The sequence below is a fragment of the Haliotis rubra genome, unplaced genomic scaffold (assembly GCF_003918875.1).
Source record: "Haliotis rubra isolate DU_JTF1 unplaced genomic scaffold, ASM391887v1 Scf567, whole genome shotgun sequence".
Taxonomy (NCBI): Eukaryota; Metazoa; Mollusca; class Gastropoda; order Lepetellida; family Haliotidae; genus Haliotis; species Haliotis rubra.
Window position 1 is genome coordinate 1 of NW_025767265.1, and position 26,926 is coordinate 26,926.

Here is a 26,926-nt window from a genome sequence, read left to right on the forward strand (position 1 = left end):
GGATAGCCTAGTGGTTAAAACGTCCGCTCATCACGCCGAAGACCCGGTTTCGATTCCCACATGGGTACAATGTGTGATGCCCATTTCTGGTGTCCCCAGCTCTGATATTGCTGGAATAATGCTAAAAGCGGCTTAAACCCATGCTCACTACTGTATGTGGTTAGATGTCAACTACCTTTCATATATCTCGGCAAAGACTGTTCTGAGGAAGCTGAAGCACCGGTTGTTGGTGCATGTCAACCCGCACTAGCCAATGACTGACATTGCTGGACAGTTCACGAGTGCACAATTTGGGGATCTGGACTTCAAGACCATTACAAGTTGTCTGGACTCTCCACAGTCTTATGGTTTTACAGAAATTACAGTATGATCGGCAAACACAGTTCTTAAATATGCGAGAAGAAATGGAACAGGTCCTTACCATTTAAATCTCAGAAGTATTCTCGGACAGACTTTCAGTGAAATAGGAAAGTCCTAAGAGGTGCTGGAAAACCTTGACACAATTAGATTTTGATTCAGGACACGGAGAAAACATGTTTTGATCACACCTGTCTGACCTAACCTGCACTACGAATTATGACTCTGCCACCCGTGCCCCCTTTGCCCATGTAAGACAATGCAGATACAGATTATTATGGAGCCGTTTTGTTTGCCGTAGATGAGCGTCCCCGATGAAGCGGTCTAATATCGTGTACAATGCATGTGGAAAAGCATCATCGCATTGCGAATGATGACTATAAGGCTATTCACTGTGACTTACGCCAGTGCTAAGACGGTGTCCTAGTTGTCGGGTGTGACACGACAGCGTTAAGGTCCACTGACTGTTGACTGGTCCAGAACAGGTGCGAGATGTTGACATCCCCAGGATCAAGTGGGTTTAGGCACGTTCACCACAGTACCCCTCACAGACTGATTTCGCCATCAGGTAAGGCATGTCTGAATTGTGCGCATTAACAACCAACCTTCACTCCACTTTCTTTGAATTACTATTTTATTACCTGGACTGCCATAAGGCAAGGGGCAGAGTGAAGGTAACTAGGGGTCATACAGGTAAGACGAGCTCATCTCTGGGCCTCTTTGACTGACCACTGGGGTCGAAGAAGTGTTACCACTGCTGCACATCTGTGTTGAAGTGTGAGATGTGACTTTGGAGTGCGAGATATGATATGTACTATCTTAGCTTGACCTATATAATTTGCTTGTGTTTTGTATATCACACCGAGTCGCCAGTATTTACCTGATTAAGATTCACCATACAGCCCGATAATAAATCTAAATGTTTGAAAAACGTGAACAAAACTCAGAGGCCCAGATAAGCTGCGTATCCGGGTAAAATACGCGTAGAATAAGCATAGGGTGAGGGTAGGAGGAATAGTTTAATATGAAATCGGGGAGGATGTCTCAGCAAAATGTATTCATTCCTAATTAGAATCGCCCCCAGTATTACATCCCTGGTATAAAATGTAGTTATATATGTTGCTAGAAATATGACTTAGCGGCATAATGAACATAAACACTGAGAGCGTTTTGAACCCTCGCCACATCGCAGCGCCACCAGGTGGTGAGGTATGAAAACTACCTGAACGGCACCGACTCCTCCGTACATAGAGACCGACGTGTAAGGTTAGCATGTTTGTCCCCTCTGAGTCAATTAGTGTCCACGTGGGAAACAAAAGATAAATATCACGCGAAATATAGCCATCCAACCATCACTCCACATCAGCCCTTTTAAAAAGACGGATCCAAGCATTTCTGTAAGGTGGTTTATGGCGCCTTTGTTGTTTCTATGACAACCAAGAGAGATGCCAATCTTCCACGTGTCACACAGCACACTCCAGCACCGACGACCTGTTGTTAGATGGCCTCTGTTTTGCTGTCGAGAGACTGATTGCTGCGTGTGGGGGGAAAGTTAGGCGCTTCGACGTCATGCCGTTGGTATATTGTATCACGTCTCATATCTGTGGTTCTACTGGTGATCTATTCCACAGACTGTCAATGAAGAAACGAGCTTCGTAATCAGGCGATAAACGAATACACAGACTGGGAGAATGTTTCCACGTAGCAGGGGAATCGACATTGGTCCCATTCGTCACCACTCGCAACTTTCCGTAACCTGTAATAACGCGAGTGGGTCACGAATGCATTGGTCCCAGTGTCTCCGGTGGGGTGGGGTGGCCTACTGATAAAGCGTTCGCTCGTCGCGCTGAAGACACAGGTTCGATTCCTCACATGGGTAGAATGTGTGAAGCCTATTTCTGGTGTCCCCAGCAGAGATATTGCTGGAATACTAGTATTGCTAAAAGCGGCGTCAAACCAAACTCACCCGTGTGCCCCGCTGAACATTGCCGAACTGGGGTTGTCCGTTACTCTCCCGGCTCGATCAGGATGGGTGAGTGAGGGAATTAGGTTTAACTCCGCTTTGAACCATATTTGAGTTATATCAAGAGTCAGAGTGTAGATGGGAGACGTAAGTCATGAAGCTGTCTGAGAACACGGGTCTGTTGCTGACAAATTGTGAATCGTTATTTATCTCATTGCTAATCTGGTTTGGATCTAACCATTGTGGGCTTCCAGCCTTATCTGTCTATGGCAGTGTCAGCTATCGGTACGTCACAGTGTTCACCTCACCTGTTTACGCTCAGTCCCCACAAGCTGCATGACAGATAGCCTGGTTCCTGACTGAACATGCGCAGCGTCATCTTCATAATATATAGCAACGTATTCCAATCAGGATATATTGTTTGGCTTATTAATAAGCTTACGAATCTTTGAAGTAATCTAAAGTTGAATTCAATCTAAATTGCCCATAGTCATAACGTTCTCCGAAGGTCAAAACTGTTTCACTATTTATGGGAAAACACATAGCTCTAATTATGTGATAGAAATGAATTTAGACTCACTGACCTACTCACTCAGACGCCGGATTCGCGTCGTGTAAATCTGCAAATCAATTGATTTCGTTGTTGATAAGATAGACAGACAGATTGTTTATTAAAGTCAAGGTTTGTCAGCACTACTTAGGATTTTTCTATTAAAGATATGGGGCTCTTCATCAGACAACTGCTGAAAGATGGTTAGTTATTTGTATGCGGAATGCTGGCATAGTACTGGGGTTATTGCAAGAGATGTTCCATCGACTATCAGCTGATTGGCAAGAAAATATCGTTAACTAATGACGTTACGGACGTCAGCGTTCAGGTCGACCATGAGTGACAACACCCAGGGAGGATACTGCCTTCTCAGAATCATAAGACTTCATATGTTCATGTCAAGTGGCGTGTTAGAAACAGGATGGCTTCTGCGTTCGGCGAACGGAACGGTCCGAAGTCGCCTAAAATCAGCCGGGTATAGAGTCAGGCGACCTACCAGGCGGCTGTTGTTGTCCCAAGGGGACGAAGCTGATATCGACTAACTTGTGGTTAAGCTCGACGTCACTAGAATTTGAAGTCACTGGTCGGACAAAAGTCGATTTCTTTTCTTAAAGACTGTTGGCCGAGCTTGTGTTTGGCGCCGCAGAAATACTGTATATAACGGGATATCTTGCAGCAAGTGCCGTTTGTTGGGAGTTCATTGGTGGTGTGGGGTACCTCTAACATAACTGTAAACATGACCTCGTGAGGATCAGACAAAATGTGAATGGAGATCACTGACATCCCAGACAGGGTTGTTGTACCACATTTCGATTACCTCCCCCTGAACACAAGGCCAGTCTTCATGGAGGACAGTGCTAGGCCACACCGTGCACGTGCCGTTGCTGACTTATTGCGTCAACAGGCTGTAGCAACTCTACCACACCCAGAAGTCCAGATCTCAAGCTCGTTGATCATATTTGAGACATTATAGGTCGCAGAATACGCCAGAGAGATCTTCCAGTACAACATCTTGATGGAAGAATGGAACGTATTACATCAACGTCTGATACAGTAAGTGGGGTCGGGGTGTTATTGCAGTTGGTTACACCAAATATTGACATTGAGCTCAGTTATCAATGCTTATGTCATTTATCAAGGTTGTATGCCAGAATCTTGAAAATGAACGCACGTTATTTAACGGCATACGGCCATAGCTATAAGCACTACAAAATCTACAGATTTTCGTTCTTTATGCGTTTAGATTTGCCATTACATTGTTCCTTTAGGGTCAGTCTATCCAGACAGTAAGTGACAAAGAGGTATGGATAGGTTTCTTTCTTACGGTTAATGGTAGCAGATCCATGCCATGGAAAATATGGGGTGTTGCGTTACCTTTTTCCGTGTGTATTGTCCTTACCTAAACTATGAGAATGAAAATATCACTCTTCAAAACTTTTTCAACAATGTATTTCTTTGCTTTTCAACAGTCTGAAGTACCTGTATTTTATTTTGGAATTTTCTGGGACAAATATTGTCCAAGCTTCAATGTAGAACACGGTACTTGTTTAGAACTGTAGATCCTGCGCTATGTCAAGGAAGGATGGAGTTGAATGTTTCATATTAATTTGCTTAATGTCATTTTTTAATGATGACAAACGATAATGAAACAATGGTATTGTTCCTGTTCTCGATATACATGTCTACATGTAGGTCTATTTTGTCTTAGGGCACGCTGTGTTGTGACACGCTGAAAGAATTCGATTCACTCTAACACTTACCTGCTGCAAACTAGGGCTGCGCAATATAACCGGCTTACTGGTAATTACCGGTTCAGACATGAAATCCCTGAACGCGTCATACCAAAAGACGTTAAAATATGGTACTTGTTGGTCCCTGCCTGGCGCTCGGCATTAATGGGTACAACAAGGACTGCTCGGCTTGGAGTCGGTATAATGTGTCTGTGTGGGGTATTCATGCTTCACTGCGGCATGGTATCTCAGTGGGCTAGCACTATAAAACCAGCTTCAGTCTGGGCTAGTACAAGCAGCCGCACATACACATACACACGCATGCACGTCGTCATATGAGCGAAATATTCTCAAGTACGACGTAAAACCCAATTTCACCTCACCTCACCTCAGACATGAAAACGATACGTATTGCAATACGCTGATCAAAACCGGTATTTTGGCATGCATTCGGAAAACTTAGTAACATTCGGAAATCTTCTGATATTTTCCTTGTTTCATTTGTGCCAAATGTTATTTACATTTTATCTTGTGATGATTAAAAGGTTTTATTAAAACTTAATCAAGCACAGTGATTTTGATGTGTTTTTGCTTTTATAAATCAAGCATTAACTCGATTATAATTAGTTTTTAGTTAAAAAAAATTTCTTGCAATATTTTGCAATATGAATAATCTCTGCAATACCCACCCCTACTACAAACCCAGATGAGGAACCGACTCTGGGCCACAGCACAATGCGGTGTTTTTAACAAACAAGTCGCTGGACTTTCCAGGATTGAATATACTGTTCTTCTTTACAGAACAGGGCAAATAACTCGGGGTGAGAATAGACACGCTCTGTTTCCTACCTTCAAAACAGGTGACTTGTATTCATGTATTCAATTACAGTGGATGTACCTATATTTGGGACTGCTCCAGATCTTCCGATATACATCGTGTCTCTCGTTGAAAGAGACGTTTCCTCAGGCTTTGTGTCTGCTATGTGGTCCTACAAGTTTTCATTTCCAGACTTTTCAAAACGTCTTCGCTCCATTTGTCTCACTGTTAAAACCTATACTGGTAATTTTCTAAGCATTGATGCGCATTCGTCTTTCCTGAAAAAGTCATTAGCGCAGTATATGGTCTTAATTTTCTGAAAAATATTTACCTTTATTAAATAAATACACATTCACCATGAAATAGAATTTATGCTCCACGCCTGCATTGTCTACTTCGAACTTACATTGTTGCCGGGTGTCTTTTAGTGTAGACACAGAGATTAAATAAAAAAACACATCAGGTTTTGTATCTGTAACTGAACAGCTGTCCATAGTCCTAGACTAACATCTAGTCTCTCAAATGAACATATTTTACAGAAAACAACAGTTCCTAAATTATAATCATGAAATATAATAAAAAGGAGCCCAGAGACTTTCTTCATTTCCAGACTTGCCACATAATCTAGACTTCCATGGGCCTTCTTGGATATATTTGTTTGAGACAGACTAAATATAAAGGTGTACCGATCCCACTCATTCAGCTTTCACTTGAAACATTTTTACAACTACCTTTCACATAAGTACCTGGGAAGATCCGGGTTAGAATTGATCTTCAGTAACCCATGCTTGTCGTAAGAGGCGACTAACAGGATCGGGTGATTAGGCTAGCTGACTTGGTTGACACATGTCATCGTATCCCAATAGATTGATGCTCATGATGTTGATCACTGGAGTGTCTGGTCCAGACTCGATTATTTACAGACCGCCGCCATATAGCAGGAATATTGCTGAGTGTGGCGTAAAAAATAAACTCACTCATTTTACATGAGAAGTAATATATTGCAAATAATAGGATATATTGTATGCTTTTGGTATAATCCCATCGTGACCTCCATCAGTACCTGCTATTTATAATTGGTTTATCAGCATATATACCTCTATCATAGATTTCCTAAACGCGGTACACTATTCCATTCACCGCACCGGGCTCCTGCCGACATCTGGAGATTTATTGACTGACAGGTTCTGAGCCCTCACAGAAAGACATTATTTAAAGACATTAAAACCATTTCACATAACCCCCTTCTTTAGTGCCGAACTGTTGCCTTTTCTTGTCTCTCCTGAAATGTTCTCCAGAGCTGCTATGACGTCATCGTTCGGTACTGGCTTTAGCGTTCTCCGTCTGACGGAGCCAGATCCCGAGAAAAAGGGCGATGCTGTAATCCCGAGCTGGGGTCCATCACCATTTTCCATGGTCATCAAGGTTTGGGGGGATAGTGGTGGCGTGGAATGGTTCCGCTTTGTTGATCGTTGCTTGTACTGAGGCTAGAAGCGGTGAACCTTGACAGTCACGCACTGTTGCAAGAACCTTACTGGATCAGCCTCAGACACAACTGTTATCACAATACATGCTTTGACCGGTGTACTTATGGTTTTTTTTATTAGATGTGTGAAACTTTGGAACTCAACAAGTTGATAATTTTCAATACCAAAGTTTCTGAGATAATGGAATGCCCTATCCTGGACTGCTGACACATTCGTCAGCACAGGCCCTCGTTAACAAAACATAAAACATTTGAGATGACCCCCGACTCGAAATGCTTCTCAGTACAATACATAATGACATAATTGGGTTTCACGTCGTGCTTGAGAATATTTCGCTCATATGACGACGTGCATGCGTGTGTATGTGTATGTGCGGCTGCTTGTACTAGCCCAGACTTAAGCTGGTTTTATAGTGCTAGCCCACTGAGAAACCATGCCGCAGTGAAGCATGAATACCCCACTCAGACACATTATACTGACTCTGAGCCGACCAGTCCTTGTTGTAATGCCGAGCGCCAGGCAGGGACCAGCAAGTACCATATTTTAACGTCTTTTGGTATGACGCGGTCGGGGATCGAACCCGGAGGCGGTCGATGACTGCATTGGGTGTTAATGATGACACTGCATGATGATGAATAGCTGCAGTGGATGTTGATGATGAAACTGCATGATGATGAATAGCTGCAGTGGATGTTGATGACAGTGCTCGATGGATGTTGAATGAAGGCAGTGGATGATGATGACTGCAGTATACGATGTTGATGATGATGATGATGATGATGATGATGATGACAGTTGTGCATGGTGATGGCAGCACTGCTGCCACGAATCACGGCAAAAGTTTTAGAGTCTTACATGAAACTCATTTTCACTGTACCGAACTAAATGGTTTAAATTATAACATATTCTATCCATCATCGGCAACAATTGCTGGTCGGTTCTGCTTGGAGTTCGACACCGAGAACAACGCTTCTTGAGAGGGCCTTGTGTTTACGGCATTGGGGCACCCCGGAAGCTGGTGACAAAGTCGCGGGAGTTAGAGCGTGACAAGCACACGCGTTGTAGGGAGCTGGGGAGCGCATCGCTGTGACGACTCAAAACAAAGAAATTGGCTTGCCACGTGGATGTTAATGTAAGTAAACCACTTGTCATTTGCAAGGCTTTGATGGAGTCACAGTTAATCCTCTCTGACCGATTTATGGCTGTCCTTACGCGACTTGGTAATGACCTAGTAACTGTTGAACAATGGCTATTTATAGACCAAGATTGCTGTTTGGTCATCTCCTTGTGAGATAGACCCGAGGGGTGGTGTTAGGGTTTAAACGGGTGTATTTTACCAGTGGCATGTTCTGAACAAATTTTAAAAAGTCAAACCCGAGACATGACATATATATTTTTTCACACGCCTTGTGTCGTGCTGGGGAGACGCACAGTTATCGTGTCGGTGTACATTACACGCAAGCTACAGTGTCACCGTGACCCGTGGTAGTGACGTACGCGATGTTGGGACTGCTATTGTCTCATCAAACGTGTAATTATCCCACCCGTGACTCATCTAGACTACAGGTGGAAAGTTCCACAAGAGTGAGAGAGTAGGGGGCATATCCCCAGTACGACTAAACACAAATGACAAATCTACATTTCTCAATCTTTGGGGACACAACTGATTACTTTTCTTATTATGGTTGGTATTCCCTTAAACCCCGAGTGTACATGATGTTAGTAACAACCAACACTAACTTCATTATAAACGTGCATTGATTATCGCTTCGATGTGATTGTGTGTTATTCCAACATGGTAAGGGGTCTAGCTGACGAGCGCGGCATGTTTTGGCTATATCTATTATCTTCCCATATCCAGCTGTACACGCTTCTTGTTTACATGTAGACTAGAGCTAGGAGTCGGTCACTGTCATTCAGGGATATGGGTTAGAAAAAGACTCTATTTTTTATTGCTTGCAGCAGGTGTTTAAATTGATTGAATTGCTTAAAGGTCAAATGCAACCAAAAAATCAAACATAATTAAAACACAATTATCACTTATTCATGACATATAATATACATTGCTGGTTATGAAAAAACACATGAACAAAATTATAAGCGTACAATCGCAAATCAAAAGTGCAATATTGTGTACTTGGGTTTACTTCCCAAGAAACGAAGCAGCCGGGATACCGAACCCAGTCAGAGCGGCCGGGTGTGCACTCAAGTGTAACGGATGGTTCATTTGCAGATGCGCTCAGGGCTCATTGTGTGTGTATATGTAGAGAGGTTGGGTTTTGTAAATACATGCTCATTTTTTGTGTATAACATTTTGCAATCAACAGACATCATAACATGTCATGTGTACAAGTATCACACCTGCCTGTCTGTGTAATTACATAATGTGACACAGACCGAACTCGGGCCTTAAATCAATGCATTTTGTTTATGGTGTATAGCCTGATTTGTGTTAAGTTCAAATTGCATGTGGTCAGTGATCGCAGTTGTGTATTGAATATGTTCATTAGCAGACAGGCAGGCAGACACATAGGTGTCAATAAAACAGACATTGAGTTTTGTCTGTGACAACGACAAATCTATATCACAGTTAGAAATTCTGTTGACGCTAAATAATGACATTGCTTTTAAGTATCGAACTGAGAAAGTGACTCGGTAAGGAGAACGTGTGGTGAAATAGACAAATGAAATTATATAAACAGTTAATCTACTGTCATAACATATAAAAAGCTCGCGCCTGTGAATATCAACAAAACATTAGAAAAATAGCTCACACCAAAGCCTTTCACCGAGTATTCACCGGACAACCCGCTTCCATGCTGCACGAACCTATTTTACTGCGCACGTGCTATGAGCGCAGCCCAGCTGTTGAAACCACTTCAATTCCCCCAAGCGCTGGGGGAAAATTAGTGAATCGTTTGAACTACGATTTCGCGCGTTTTTTTTAAGTGCGTTATTTTTCAACTTTAAAAGTTGAATTTGCATTTTTGATGATTTGTTTCGGTAAGTCCATACCGAAATGTATCAGAATCTGCAAAGTTGTGTTTTACGTTGCATGTGACCTTTAACTTTTTTTTTTATTTATTTATTGTTCCCAAATCAAGTGTACAGATTTTATATACAATGCATATAGAAATATGTAAGCTAAAGCAGGTATACATTGGTGATACAACTGGGTTCTCCAATTATTACATGTAAAATATCACAAGTTAGACGAAGTCATCAGGTTAATAAACAGCTAATACTGTAGATCATTTTTATGAAAATATATCAGAATCATTATTTCTTTTGATTAACATGTTTGGTTAAAGTTAACCGAAGTCATCAGGTTGAAAAACAGGAAATAATGGAGACCATTTTTCTGAAAACTTAAGAAAAATCATTATTTTGGGGGGAAATATATTTGTCAACTTTGAAAGTTTCTTTTAAAAACTTTAAGAAATTTATTCAATTTTGGATACATTTTATTCACAGTGCAAATGTAAATGTGTTTTTTAGCAGAGAGGAGTATATGATTTAATAGTGGGTCTTTTTCTAGAATACCAAACCAAACAAGGAAGTTTGTCAGTTGCAGTTCTTGTATGTTTTGAATAGTCCAATTTTGAAGGTCATTCCAAAAGGTTTTGGTTACATCACATTCCCAATATACATGGCATCGTTCTCATTCACACCGTTACAAAAAGAGCATATTTCATTGTCAGCCAGTTGAATTGCGTAACTTAACTCATTGTGAAGTTATCTTGCTCCAACTATCAGTCACTGGTTTGTCTGGTCCAAACTCAATTATTTATTTGAATATTGTTAACCGTGCCTTTAATGAAATAAATAATCAACATTTGCTTTGTGTAACTGTAGTGGTCTTGGAGATATCCCAAGGACAGGTAGAACTTGTGGATGTCAGTTTTATGACAAATCGAGTAATATAGAAATCTCTATGAAAATAAATACATTACAACAAAATATGTAACATTATTTCATAGGGCATGTGAAGCTTAGCAAGAAATACTATAATCTTAGACACTCATTACAATTAATTAATGAGTAGAGTTAACATATATCAGCAGAGATGCCTTTTGACATTACTTGCCTATTGATGTAATATAAACTGTCATAAGATAGACCGGTGTATGTATAATGATGGTAATGAAAGATAACCTTAACTCACTATTTGTGTGCGTAACATAATTATTTACAATAAACTATAAAAGACCCTCACTGAGTGGCATTGTGCCCATTGATGTTACAAACGTCAGCCAATAGATTTGCTGCAGCTGAACATAGACATATGCAAGATCAATACCGGGTAACATCTGTATGTTATAATTCTAATGCATATAAAATATCCATTTTATCACCCACCTCATCATACATACATTCATACATGCATTCATGCATTCATGCATGCAAGGTTAGATACATTAGAATATAGGGGTAGATATCTACAATATATGTACACATTTGTTTTACCTACACAATAAGTTAGATAACATCCTCGTGAGAATGCTATTGAGGATTAAGTGCAATAAACTTACGTGTGTAAAGTATTTATGCTGACGTGGTAATACTAGATATATACAAACTGGCCAGACAATAGAGTACACAGGCAGGGGTGGAAATAACTTTAAGATTGCTAGTGTACTCCGGTACAGTGGCACATGTGAAATCACTTGCCCTGATATTTTTTCCACTTTTCCGGACGTTTTCTTGTTGATTTTTAAAAATAAACAACATAATTAACATTGGAAAGTCAACTGGACACCGGTACAGTGTGATGTACAAATGTGCTTGCCCGACAGAAAAAACACTGGACTCAGACATCGGGCAATGGGTTATTTCCACCCCTGCACAGGTGACCGTGTAGCAGGTTAGATTGAGTGGTATAGGTAGGTTTAGACTTAATAAAGTAAAATACAAATTAAAATATACTTACTAATATGTACATAACTATATACTCCTACATTTGCATTAATAGCTCAAATGACCTTTCTGTCTTTGAATGCAGATAATGTTCTAGTTAGAACACAAGCATCAAGTGTAGGTGGGTGATGCTGGTGAATGAAGACATACAAACTCGGGCATCTTGGGGCAACATTAGCTCTGTGGTTAGCGTGTAGACTTCTCACACTGATGGTCTGGGTTTGATCTTCACATGGGTACAAGGTGTGAAACCCATGTTTGGTGTCCCCAACTATGATAGGGAGGGTATATACAGTACTCCCAGAAATCATTGAGAATTGGTTCGTTAGTTGTAACTATTCACTATGGTCATGGCTAGGGGTGGGCGATAATACCGGTTAACTGGTATATTGCATTTCGAACTTCACAATAAGATATACATATATTGCGGTACAGCTTTCGCGAATCGGTTCATCTGATACGATCGTCAATTTCCTTGACCATGATCGGTAGTTTTCGTGATGTAGTCGAAAATAGTAATAACAGTTAACAGTGGCCTGTGGCATTGTTTCAAAAGAAAGGAAACAGTAATTTCATTACCTTAAACCATGTGTTACACTTTCACAATATGTTGCAATACATATTGCAGTACGCCATCACATATCGCAATATATTGCAATACGCCAACACATATCACAAAATATCGCAATACGCCAACACATATCACAATATATAGCTATACGCCAACACATATCACAATATATCGCGATACGCTAACACATATCACAATATATAGCTATACGCCAACACATATAACAATATATCGCTATACGCCAACACATATCACAAAATATCGCAATACGCCAACACATATCACAATATATCGCTATAGGCCAACACATATCACAATATGTCGCTATACGTCAACACATATCACAATATATCGCTATACACCAACACATATCACAATATATCGCAATACGCCAACACATATCACAATATATCGCTATACGCCAACACATATCACAATATATTGCAATACGCCAACACATATCACGATATATTGCATTATAAGATGCCTAGCGGTTAGAACAATCGAAAAAAAATTACGTTATCATACAATAAAGGTATAGTTTTTTGATGACGTAACAATTGAATGACGTTATCCCGTCACTGCGCCATTCTAGTGTGCCCCCTCGTAGTCGAACCATTTTACATTACGTCACAATGTAAGCGACGTCACGATGCATGTCAGTTGTCATCGCCTCGTACGGCCTCCTACAGTAAACTACACTGTTGCATCCGGTTTCTTGGTTTGCTGTTGCTTCACGCAGCTAACATCACTGGTAGAAACATTACGTTTATGTTTTACGACGGTTAAAATGTGTCATTTCGACTCACAAGTTTTCAGCGACACGGTAACGTTTGTTATGTTTACATTCCCACAATGCAATTGTGGAATGTCGCTTGACTACTCAACTTCCTCTGGATGTACTGATCTAAACTTATGCTGGTAGTAGAAATGCAATGTTCATATTGCCCCATATGGTTTACGTTAATGACAGATGTAATTAAAATAATTCAGAGAAGATATTTAATCCGAACGTAAACCGTCATCAAACTGTTATCATTTGTTTTTTCCTGGTAACGTTCGTCTTAACGTAGGGGGCAGACACATCAATAGAACAGCGCGCCAGTTAGCCCTGTGCGAGGATTCTTAAAGGTCACATGCAACCAAAAAATCAAACATAATTAAAACACAATTATCACTTCTTCATGACATATAATATGCATTGTTGATTATGAAAAAACAAATAAACAAAATTATAAGCGTATAATCGCAAATCAAAAGTGCAATATTTTGTACTTGGGTTTACCTCCCTCGAAACGAAGCAGCCGGGATACCGAACCCAGTCAGAGCGGGTGGGTGTGCACTCAAGTGTAACGGCTGGTTCATTAGCAGATGCCGCCTTCACGGCTCATTGTGTGTGTATATATAGAGATGTTGGGTTTTGTAAATACATGCTCATTTTTTGTGTATAACATGTTGCAATCAACAGACATCATAACATGTCATGTGTTCAAGTATCACACCTGCCTGTCTGTGTAATTACATACTGTGACAGAGACCGAACTCTGGCCATAAATCAATGCGTTTTGTTTATGGTGTATAGCCTGATTGGTGTTAAGTTCAAATTGCATGTGGTCAGTGATCGCAGTTGTGTATTGAATATTGTCATTAGCAGACAGGCAGGCAGACACACAGGTGTCAATAAAACAAGACATTGAGTTTTGTCTCTGACAACGACATATCTATATCACAGTTAGAAATTCTGTCAACGCTAAATAATGACATTGCTTTTAAGTATCGAATTGAGAAAGTGACTCGGTAAGAAGAACGCGTGGTGAAATAGACAAATGAAATTATATAAACAGTTTATTTACTGTAATAACATATAAAAAGCTCGCGCCTGTGAGATATCAACAAAACATTATGAAAATAGCTCACACCAAAGCCTTCACCGAGTATTCACCAGACAGCCCGCTTCCAAGTTGCGCGAACCTATTTCACTGCGCACGTGCTATGAGCGCAGCCCAGCTGTTGAAACCCGTATTCCCCAGAAAAGTCTGGGGAAAATTAGTGAAACGTTTGAACTCCGATTTCGCGCGTTTTTTTTCATCGCGTTATTTTTCAACTTTATACGTTGAATTTGCATTTTTGACTCTTTGTTTCGGTAAGTCCATACCGAAAGGTATCAGAATCTGCAAAGTTGTGTTTTACGTTGCATGTGACCTTTAATTTAGGTCACCGACACCATCGTTTGTTTTCTGCCTTAAATTAATCGTAATTATCTTTAGAAAGTATTAAATTTGGCATCTTAGAAAAGAAATACAGTTCGCCCTAACACCATGCATAGTGTAATAAAACACACTTTCGCCCTGAACTATTATAGCGTTAGCACACTTTCGGACCTTAAAGCCCCTCGTAGCTTGCAACTATAATAGTTCAGGGCAAAAGTGTGTTTTATTACACTATACATGGTGGTAGAGCGAAGTGTATTTCTTAAATACGCCAACACATATCACAATATATCGCAATACGCCAACACATCACAATATATCGCTATACGCCAACACATATCACAATATATCGCTATACGCCAACACATATCACAATCTATCGCTATACGCCAACACATATCACAATATATCGCTAAACGCCAACACATATCACAATATATCGCGATACGCCAACACATATCACAATATATTGCTATACGCCAACACATATCACAATATATTGCTATACGAAAATTATGGCAATAGACAACCCTAGTCACGGCTCACAAGTCACATATAATACAGATATAAATCATCTACATAAGGGAGATAACTCTGGGACACATCACTGACATTCCAAGTCATCAACAGAGTTATTTACATTGCATTGGAAGAAAGAAAACCTGTTAGAGAAGATTTTGAGAGAGGTGATGTAAACCCAAAGTTGCTGTCTAGAAGACATGGAAACTCTCTGTCCACTGTATACAGAACTTTGAAGAATTTTCAGATTTGTGAGGGGAATGGAGAACAACAAATTTGCTGACAGACGTAGGAGTGTCGTTGCCCTTGGAGGCGGCATGGGCACATTGTAAGAAGAGGAAAATCTGAAAAAAAAGAGGAAAATATCAGATGTCAGCTAACTGCCCAGGAGTCCTGATGTGTGTAGTGAGACTGATAAGATTTACTTTGTTTAAATTGGGCGAAGAAAGCAGGAATTCCCCCCTTCATGCAAGATGTACAGTGAGAAAGTAACCTTTTGTTCCTGCAGTACTGTGGGCTGGTGTTTCTGTGGTACTGTGTGCAGACTCTTTCAGTGTTGTCACAACCCCTAGTGTATAGAACACAACCCTGTGCACTCACAAGAACCCACGAATCCGTTGGTATATGACCAGATGGTGGCCACATGAATACCTGCAAACACCTAGTTGCAGATACAGCAACGTGCAGTAAACTTGGACAAAGTACTGTGACTATGTGTCCCAGTCCACCCAGCTGTGAATGGATACCTCTTAAGGATGGGAAGGTCACATTAACTTGGTGCGCTTAGTGGTGCATGAGTTGTATGATCCCCAGGAAGTGGAGACTGAAAATGCTATGTGCCGTTGAGATTGACATCCAATGACCGAGGGAAAATATAGCGCTTTGAGCATGCATGTAGATGGGATGGACTATGGCGCTATATAAATACCCCTATAATGATAATATACTGAACATCATTGAAAACGCATCACTTATAAAAGTTCAGATTATTAAAAGCACGTGTAAGGAAATGATATTTTTTGAGTGGATAATAGCAGATAGACGACTGACAAAAACAACAACACAGAAAAGACGCTCATTCATTTAAATGTTCCACCGTCAGAACGGATCAAACACACGTGGGGTCAAATCGAAAAGTCAATATCGCGTGTGACCGCCATTTGCATTGACACATGCAGTTCAACGTCTCCTCAATGAGTCAATAAGCGTCCGAATAGAGTTCTTGAGGGTGACATTCCACTTCTGCAGTAGTGCAGATGTTTCGCATCTGTTGCCGCCGCGAAAGACTTTTACCAATTTCGTCCCACAACTGCTCCATGGGGGATACATCTGGTGATTGTGCTGGCCAATGATTAACCTGGATGTGTCGCTGGGCCAGATACTGCATGGAAAGTCTTGTTGTGTGTGCCCGTGCGTTTATACGTTCACCACGTCTACGCCAAACACGTAATCGGCCGTCAGCATTGCGTAGATGAAGATGTGACTCGTCAGTGACTACCACACCATGCCATTGTTGTAACCTTTATTGAATATGCCTGCTAGCCCATTGAATACGCTCATTACGGTTTCTGTCAGTCAGAAGTGGTCTAACGTAAGGACGTCGAGCATATGGAGCCCTGTAGCGTGTAGATGGCATCGCATGGAGTCAGCGCTGATGACCCCCACGTCAACCTTGAACTAGTGCAGCAGTCCTGGCATTCGGCAGTGTTCAATCACTGATATGGACAAGGTCAATATGGCGATCCATATCGTAACACATTGTTGCCAAGGTAATTGAAGGTCACGGGTGACTGTGTACTGATGTCGTCTATGAAGCCTAACAATGGTGGAGTGGCCAAGTCCAAGTTGTCGAGCAATATCCCTGCTGCTGGTGCCAACTTGAATCATGCCTAGTGGACGTTATCTTTCGTGAGGTGTTAACCTCGGCATCTCTGTCCTCGTTTCACAATCGCTAGTGAAGCAATGAGAATCGGTTCTCATACACCCACTTTTAATGTCACAGTCAGTATGATTTCAGAATGTAATTCGCGTCTTTTTCATGGCGTGGCTGCGTCTTGATGCATTTTGGAATTAAGAGTCATACTGTGGACAGGAATTTGTTTCTAAAGCATTTTTTTAACTGGACATGCCCTTCGACTTCATGTTAGTTATGCTCATTGATCATTGTCATGCTGAAATCCATCTTAATGAAAATATGGACACATTTAGACTGGTGCGTTTTCAATGATGTTCAGTATATATTAATACTGAGGAGCTCTGAGCTTTTGTACTGTGGTACTGTTGATGTTTGTACCCGTGGTATCGTGGTACTGTTGATGTTTGTACCCGTGGTACTGTTGATGTTTGTACCCGTGGTACTGTTGATGTTTGTACCTGTGGTGCTGTTGATGTTTGTACCTGTGGTGCTGTTGATGTTTGTACCTGTGGTACCGTGGTACTGTTGATGTTTGTACCTGTGGTACTGTTGATGTTTGTACCCGTGGTACTGTTGATGTTTGTACCTGTGGTACTGTTGATGTTTGTACCTGTGGTACTGTTGATGTTTGTACCTGTGGTACTGTTGATGTTTGTACCTGTGGTACTGTTGATGTTTGTACCCCTGTTGATGTTTGTACCTGTTGATGTTGATGTTTGTACCTGTGGTACTGTTGATGTACTGTTGTACCTGTGGTAAACTGTTGATGTTTGTACCTGTGGTACTGTTGATGTTTGTTGATTTGTACCTGTGGTACTGTTGATGTTTGTACCCTGTGGTACTGTTGATGTTTGTACCTGTGGTACTGTTGATGCCTGTGGTACTGTTGATGTTTGTACCTGTGGTACTGTTGATGTTTGTACCTGTGGTACTGTTGATGTTTGTGGTACTGTGATGGTACCGTTGATGTTTGTACCTGTGGTACTGTTGATGTTTGTGGTACCTGATGGTACTGTTGATGTTTGTACCCGTGGTACTGTTGATGTTTGTACCTGTGGTACTGTTGATGTTTGTGCCTGTGGTACTGTTGATGCTTTGTACTGTTGATGTGGTACCTGTGGTTGATGTTTGTACCCTGTGGTACTGTTGATGTTTGTGCCTGTGGTACTGTTGATGCTTGTACCCGTGGTACTGTTGATGTTTGTGCCTGTGGTACTGTTGATGTACCTTTGTACCCGTGGTACTGTTGATGTTTGTACTGTTGTGGTACTGTTGATGTTACCTGTGTACTGTTGATGGTACTGTTGATGTTTGTGCCTGTGGTACCGTTGATGTTTGTACCCGTGGTGTTACTGTTGATTGTACCTGTGGTACTGTTGATGTACCTTTGTACCTGTGGTACTGTTGATGTTTGTACCTGTGGTACTGTTGATGTTTGTACCCGTGGTACTGTTGATGCTTTTGTACCTGTGGTACTGTTGATGTTTTGTGGTACTGTTGATGCTTGTACCTGTGGTACTGTTGATGTTTGTACCTGTGGTACTGTTGATGTTTGTACCCGTGGTACTGTTGATGTTTTGTACCCGTGTACCTGTGGTACTGTTGATGTTTGTACCCGTGGTACTGTTGATGTTTGTACCTGTGGTACTGTTGATGTTTGTACCTGTGGTACTGTTGATGTTTGTACCTGTGGTACTGTTGATGTTTGTACCTGTGGTACTGTTGATGTTTGTGTTGATGATTTGTACCTGTGGTACTGTTGATGTTTGTGCCTGTGGTACTGTTGATGTTTGTGGTACTGTTGATGTTTGTACTGTTGATGCTTGTACCTGTGGTACTGTTGATGTTTGTACCTGTGGTACTGTTGATGTTTGTACCTGTGGTACTGTTGATGTTTGTGCCTGTGGTACTGTTGATGTTTGTACTGTTGATGCTTGTTTGTACCTGTGGTACTGTTGATGTTTGTACCTGTGGTACTGTTGATGTTTGTACCTGTGGTACTGTTTGTATGTTTGTTGATGTTTGTACCTGTGGTACTGTTGATGTTTGTACCTGTGGTACTGTTGATGATGCTTTGTACCTGTTGTACTGTTGATGTTTGTACCTGTGGTACTGTTGATGTTTGTACCTGTGGTACTGTTGATGTTTGTACCTGTGGTACTGTTGATGTTTGTACCTGTGGTACTGTTGATGTTTGTACCTGTGGTACTGTTGATGTTTGTACCCGTGGTACTGTTGATGTTTGTACTGTTGATGCTTGTACCTGTGGTACTGTTGATGTTTGTGCCTGTGGTACTGTTGATGTTGTACCCGTGGTGATGTTGTACCTGTGGTACTGTTGATGTTTGTACCTGTGGTACTGTTGATGTTTGTACCCCGTGTGATGTTTGTACCTGTGGTACTGTTGATGTTTGTACCTGTGGTACTGTTGATGTTTGTACCTGTGGTACTGTTGATGTTTGTACCTGATGGTTGTTCTGTTGATGTTTGTGCCTGTGGTACTGTTGATGTTTGTACCCGTGGTACTGTTGATGTTTGTTTGTACCCGTGGTACCGTTGATGTTTGTACTGTTGATGTTTGTACCTGTGGTACTGTTGATGTTTGTACCTGTGGTACTGTTGATGTTTGTACCTGTGGTACTGTTGATGTTTGTACCTGTGGTACTGTTGATGTTTGTACCCGTGGTACTGTTGATGTTTGTACCTGTGGTACTGTTGATGTTTGTACCTGTGGTACTGTTGATGTTTGTGCCTGTGGTACTGTTGATGTTTGTACCTGTGGTACTGTTGATGTTTGTGCCTGTGGTACTGTTGATGTTTGTACCTGTGGTACTGTTGATGTTTGTACCTGTGGTACTGTTGATGTTTGTACCTGTGTTACTGTTGATGTTTGTACCTGTGGTACTGTTGATGCTTGTACCTGTGGTACTGTTGATGTTTGTGCCTGTGGTACTGTTGATGTTTGTACCTGTGGTACTGTTGATGTTTGTGCCTGTAACCAGGGATTGAAATAGTTCTAAATATGCACAGTCAATATTTAAATGGCACAGACGAAATATTGTCATAGTGCCCTGGTGGCTCAAGTTCTAAAAATAATACACACCATGACGTATTTAATGGAAAATGCAATAAATTTGACCAACTGAAATAATTCAAATCCTCTTTTTGCATCAAGTTATTTTTCAAGGCCTCTCATTCAGCCTCAATGTCAGGCAGCATAACTGGAAATCCTGTTGTGGATGATAACATAGGTTGTGAGTTCGTCTATGGGTCCAGGACAAATGAAGCGGAAATGTTCTTGCAGTCATGACAGTGTTCAGGAAACCCAGCTACACCTTTACATGTTTACATGATGTTTACTGATATATTAAACAATATATTGAAATGGATGGGGTGTGGCCACATTGCCTGGTCAAAGCTTCCTTTCCATGAAATATAACAAAATTGACTTGCCGGTTCAGGCTGATATTAAGTCATAGTATAAAGAAGTATGTTATGAAGACTCACAGCAAAAAGCATGGATGCAGACAGTCTACAAAACATACATTTTAAAAATATATTTCTTATTTTTAAATCCAGATTTGAATTTCCCACTTTGTCAGTCAGGTGGCAAGAGGAGGTACGTTTCCCTATAGAAATAAGCCTATGAGTGGGGAAAAGTTTCATTCAGGTTTTCATATTTCAGGCAGGCTGGGAAAATGACCCCCCTCTCCCCTGACACCATGTTATGCAGGGCTTGGGTTGTACACTTATCTGGTGCTGACATATCTTTCCTGAAGATTTTAGTTTCAGAAAATACGTAAAATTTGAAGTTTCATATATGCTAATCAAATTAATCTCTTTCGTCATCAAAATATGTAGTGAAAGGGTTGTTGGACATTTATTATAAAGCACATGTTTATTCCAGTAGTAATTTCCAAGGTTAACCTTTGACATGGCCAGGCTCTTGCCAGGCACCCATAGCCGTTACTTCCTTGTCACTCACAGGCAGATAACATCTCCACTTCTGAGGGGTAGCCAATGGGAGACAACTGGAAACCCATGGTTTTTCTAGGTTTGCACCCCGGCTTTTAAGTTTACACGTTTACATGTTTACATGATGTTTACTGAATTATTAAAGGTCATATGCAACCAAAAAATCAAACATAATTAAAACACAATTATCACTTATTCATGACATATAATATACATTGCTGGTTATGAAAAAACATATAAACAAAATTATAAGCGTACAATCGCAAATCAAAAGTGCAATATTTTGTACTTGGGTTTACTTCCCAAGAAACGAAGCAGCCAGGATACCGAACCCAGTCAGAGCAGGTGGGTGTGCACTCAAGTGTAATGGCTGGTTCATTTGCAGATGCCCTCACGGCTCATTGTGTGTGTATATATAGAGATGTTGGGTTTTGTAAATACATGCTCATTTTTTGTGTATAACATTTTGCAATCAACAGACATCATAACATGTCATGTGTACAAGTATCACACCTGCCTGTCTGTTTAATTACATAATGTGACAGAGACCGAACTCGGGCCATAAATCAATGCGTTTTGTTTATGGTGTATAGCCTGATAGGTGTTAAGTTCAAATTGCATGTGGTCAGTGATTGAAATTGTGTATTGAATATTGTCATTAGCAGACAGGCAGGCAGACACATAGGTGCCAATAAACAGACATTGAGTTTTGTCTGTGACAACGACATATCTATATCACAGTTAGAAATTCTGTCAACGCTAAATAATGACATTGCTTTTAAGTATCGAACTGAGAAAGTGACTCGGTAAGAAGAACGTGTGGTGAAATAGACAAATGAAATTATATAAACAGTTAAATCGGTAATCTACTGTAATAACATATAAAAAGCTCGCGCCTGTGAAATATCAACAAAACATTAGAAAAATAGCTCACACAAAAGCCTTCACCGAGTATTCACCGGACAACCCGCTTCCAAGCTGCGCGAACCTATTTCACTGCGCATGTGCTATGAGCGCAGCCCAGCTGTTGAAACCACTTCAATTCCCCCAAGCGCTGGGGGAAAGTTAGTGAATCGTTTGAACTACGATTTTGTGCGTGTTTTTTCATCGCGTTATTTTTCAACTTTATAAGTTGAAATTGCATTTTTGATGATTTGTTTTGGCAAGTCCATACCGAAAGGTATCAGAATCTGCAAAGTTGTGCTTTACGTTGCATGTGACCTTTAAACAATAAATTGAAATAGTATGGCTGATGTGATGTTTTGAATTTAATTGGATCATCAAAAGGAGTGGGTATGCATATTTTCACAAATGCTCACCCAAATTATCTGTCTAACTTGTATGGCTGGATTGTCATCCTCTGTATCTGTTGTACTCAAGAGAACCTATAACACTGATGAACATATTCACTGGTTTGTTTAGATCAATAACTGACTGAACTGAACAGAACTTTACACGCAAGCCATTATCAGTGGCACTAGAGGTACAACATGTACACGATATACATCTTAACATACACATATACAATATGTCTCAACAACTTCACCAAGCAGTTGGAACAGATAGGCAAGTGTGTTTGTTCAAAATTGCCTCTGTTCTGCAAGCAGAAAATGGGTACCCGGTGGGATAAGTCATTTGACTATTAACCTTCTAGCTCCTCACAGGCAGCATGGGTTATCTTGGGTAATAATGTGCCGTGATTGTTAGCCCTAGGAGCAGTCACCTAGTGAATGGTATTTAACACAATATATATGCACATATTATTTATTATTATTAATTATACCAGAGTATAGTATTTATTTGCAAAACATGTTGTTTGTGTTAGATAGCAACATAACTGTTTTACACATTTTGGATAATTCTCATACACTTCTTAGTTTTCGACTATTACAAATGTAAATTCTTTTTAAAGAAGTTTGGTTGAGTCATAATTGTAAATTAGCTGTTTTCTCTCATGTTCCAAAACTGGAGTCAGGCGCCTAACCTAGTAGAAAGTGGCATTGTGTAATCACAGCTTTCGGCAGCGCCTGTACGGCCGTGGGGGCCGTGCCAATTTACACTTATCAGAGGGGTACACAAAGTCTGCAGTCTAGTCTACCAGACTACCATTTTTGTGGAAGTCGTGGTGGCTCAGCAGGTTAGGCGGCTGACTCTGAGGGTGTGAGTTCGAATCCAGGATGGGATTCAACCCAACAAAAGTACTAGCATCTGTACTTTACTAAGAAAGTGTAATCCCAAATATGACAGAGTTTATGTTACGTTTACTACTTTCTAAATGGCATTCTGTAATCAAGGTCTTCGCTGTCTGTTCTACTTGATTATATTTTGCAATAGTAACTTGGCATGTGTTTACAAGGATATGCTAAGATATTTTCATTAATCCGAACACTACCGGTTTTCATTGAAAACGTTCGGATAGTGAAACATATGGACTACTGAAACGAACTATTTTGTACACCACTGCAGTAGTGTAAAGTGTACCAAGTGTAATTAGCAAATCCGTTACCGCTTATTAGCATCCGGATCCGGAGAGTGAAGAACCGGATTAATAAATCAACAGTTCATGAGTTTACATAGTAAACAAGATTGGTTACAGCCAGCTACTGTTCGGACATCGCGAGAATCGAACTATTGGGGTCCGGCCTGACTGTAAGAATCAACTTTTACCTGAGTGTCTTTGCCAATTATGTGTGTATAATCATGTTTGGTACAAGTGTTAATTCCATGTTGTAGACAACACCCACACACGTCAAATGTGTCTAATGAACAATATGTTGTTGTTGCAGGTTCCTCTCACATGGAAGCTGACACAGTGTCTGTCAACAAGCACTTGTTGGATGACGTCATTCAACACCTCCGACAGCTGATATGAAGAAAGTAAGTCCTCAACACGCTTTCTCTTTCACCAGTGCGAAGCGAAGATAACTGAATTATATTGATGAAGATACGCAGCCAGGAGTTGCTGAAACACAACATGCAATGGCTGTTATTAGTATGTGTCTTTACCATTCATGGTGCCAGTGAAGTGGACTCTGTTACTCCAAGACTGCCAGGAAATGACTCAACTCTTGGATCCTTGGAGGAATTTCCTAATGATGGTCACACATCTAATTCTCAGGGAACTGGAGATACGAACAAAACTGGGAATGTAAGTGAAATTGATAATTTATTTTTACCTGTCACCATGGAAACAAGTACTAACAATTATGTGGATGTTCAAAACCAAGATGAAAGACAAGAGCAGAGCAACACTGTAACCCCAGACGATGTCTCTGCATCAAAGACGTATGATGTTCTTTCCTGGCTTCCAAAACGCGTTGACAAGAGGTCCACAGTTAATCTGACCATTCTACCAATCTTGGCCATGCTGGCTTTCCTGGTTGGCTTGTGTCTCAAAGGATGTACATGGTTCCGAGAGAGCTTGAAGGAGAGTGACAGAGATTCTATGGATGATGACCGAAGTTTTATCATTTTACGAGAAGGCGACAAAGAGTACCATGATGTTGACTTCCGTTCCAACCTATCCACACCTTACGACACCTACAGTTCGTATATGTCATTCTTGAAAAGAAATAATGACACGGTAACCTCATTTCGGTCCTTCCAGAACCAGGTCTGTCAGCCGTATGACACGGTGACGTCATACAGGTCCCTGCTGCTACAACGTCTGGACAGCCACAACAACGACAGCGTCAACTCATATCGCGCTTTCATGCAGCGGATGTCGCAGATGAAGGACGTGGAGATCCAAGTGGAACTCTTCGATGAGAAAAATAAAGATACTGATCAGAAAAGCACCGCTCGCAGCTTGAGGACAAGTCATCGTTCCAGGAGCACAAGCCCGAAACTCAAACGTAAATTTAATCATGGGGAAGGTGTATTAGAGGACTTGGTAGAAACCACAGATTGTGTTCAGAAATCTGATTATAATGAGAATGGTGATTTGTTAAATGTACCTAAAGTTGCAATGGTGAATGGGGTAAAGCATCACCACCCCACCATACTCCCAAATAGACATACTCCCCATATGAGTCACCATGACGACCCCAATAGACATACTCCCAATATGAGTCCCTCGGGACACCGGATTGAAAGGAGCCCTATTCACCACCATGACAGAAGACCCGTAAGACACGGTGACAAAATGACTCACAGATCACCTAATGCGCCTCGATTTAAAGTTTCATTTGTGACAGATGGTGAGGATAACCCTCAGGACCATGCTGACAGTGCTCGCAGTGTGCATCAGGAACACAGCAAGTCGCAAAACCATCACGCTGCATCAGGTATAGCCATGTTGTGATTCCCGAGACAATGGTGATTCCTCCATGTTGTGATTCCCGAGACAATGGTGATTCCTCCATGTTGTGATTCCCGAGACAATGGTGATTCCTCCATTGTTGTGATTCCCGAGACAATGGTGATTCCTCCATGTTGTGATTCCCGAGACAATGGTGATTCCTCCATTGTTGTGATTCCCGAGACAATGGTGATTCCTCCATGTTGTGAATCCCGAGACAATGGTGATTCCTCCATGTTGACAGGACAATGCTGACATTGTTAAACAACGAAGTGTCTGTAGGCTATTGGATGACGTACTGTTCAACCTTCCATGTTTGAAGTGAGGGGTTGATCTGATTTGTGTTGGTATTTGATGAAATATACTGTTCTTGATATCAAGTTCCAGTTACTTTGAATGTCACTCCTTCACCTCACAACTTCATGGGCATACTCCATACAGGTTACAGTACACTGATAATGAAAATGTAATCCAAAAATTTATAGAAAAACATTTAATTCCACTTAGTGCAAACTTGTTGATAATTTTATTTCTTTTATTACTATCTATCTATCTGTGTCTGTCTGTCTGTCTGTCTATTGGTCTTCTTCTGATGACAACAAGACCATGTGGCGAAGTAACATGAATATAGCATAATAATGGTGTGGTAGTCCCTATTAGTTACAGCCGTGTGTGTGTGTGCTGTCATTGGTTGGCTACAGATTGTACAACTATGTCGTTGTCCGAGGCAATAATTTTCTCAGGATTGATATTTTCTGAGTTGTTTTTTTTCAAATGAAGTAAGAGTTGTGTTACCCATTGTGCATGTACATATATTTATGACACTAGTAACAATGTGTGAGGTTCTGTGAGTTGTTGACTGAAATCCTGTTGTAACCTTATTCTCTTTCAGTCAGAATTAAACAAATCTCACTCACTCACACACACACGCACTCACTCACTCACTCACTCACTCACTCACTCTGTCCCCAGCGTTGCATTAAATCGACTCTTGTGCCCTCTACCGGCCGAACATTATTTCGTAGCCAATAGAGTTATGGAGCGCTCTTTACGAATATCCTATAACTTCTTTGGAGACGGAACTCAGTCCTAGACAAAAAGATACGTGCAAGTTGTGATTGAAACCAGTTCAGCATACACTGTATGCGACAAATTTCGATGTACGGAGCAATTGTTTACGTTCCATTTATGGTAAGCTGTCAAAGTTTCAATTATCAATTTCAGGCACGTTGTAAGGGATAATTATTCTTTTATTCCATCAATAGGAAGCTATTTTGAGTGCATATGCCTCATTATATAAACCCATCTCACTCACTCACTCACTCATTCATCGCATATATATATATATATATAGGCCAAAATATTGTTGAAAATGTGTGAAATCGTGCCTTTAATTATTAAGACAAATACCACTATAATTTTGCACTATTATAATGCCGTTATCCTACCTCTAATTACAAAACACGGTAGGTTTATCTCCTAAATCTAACATGTGTATGGTTGGGTCACTTTCTAAATGGTATTGTGTACTCATAGCTTTCGTCAGTGAGAGGCATGCCAATGGACTCAACCTCCAAAGTACTAGAATTGTTACTTTCCTGAGATAGTGTAATCC

At 40.8% G+C, this 26,926-nt stretch overlaps 1 protein-coding gene across 3 annotated transcripts; it reads left to right on the forward strand.

Annotated features, from left to right (window-relative positions):
* The first annotated feature begins 791 nt into the window (after positions 1 to 791).
* LOC124254183 lies at positions 792 to 26,235 on the forward strand. 3 transcript variants are annotated; one of them, XM_046688068.1, is made up of 2 exons: positions 792 to 925; positions 23,798 to 26,235. In XM_046688068.1, the coding sequence occupies exon 2, from the start codon at positions 23,950 to 23,952 to the stop codon at positions 25,312 to 25,314; it is 1,365 nt and encodes a 454-aa protein (XP_046544024.1). In that variant the 5' UTR covers positions 792 to 925; positions 23,798 to 23,949; the 3' UTR covers positions 25,315 to 26,235. The 3 variants fall into 3 exon arrangements, with proteins under 3 accessions (XP_046544024.1, XP_046544023.1, XP_046544025.1); XM_046688067.1 differs by lacking the exon at positions 792 to 925 and adding an exon at positions 7,511 to 8,036; XM_046688069.1 differs by lacking the exon at positions 792 to 925 and adding an exon at positions 7,511 to 8,030.
* The last annotated feature ends 691 nt before the right edge of the window (positions 26,236 to 26,926 follow it).

Excerpts from the sequence above, each read along its gene's own strand:
- LOC124254183 (XM_046688068.1), top strand. The coding sequence starts at position 23,950 with ATGAAGATACGCAGCCAGGAGTTGCTGAAACACAACATGCAATGGCTG.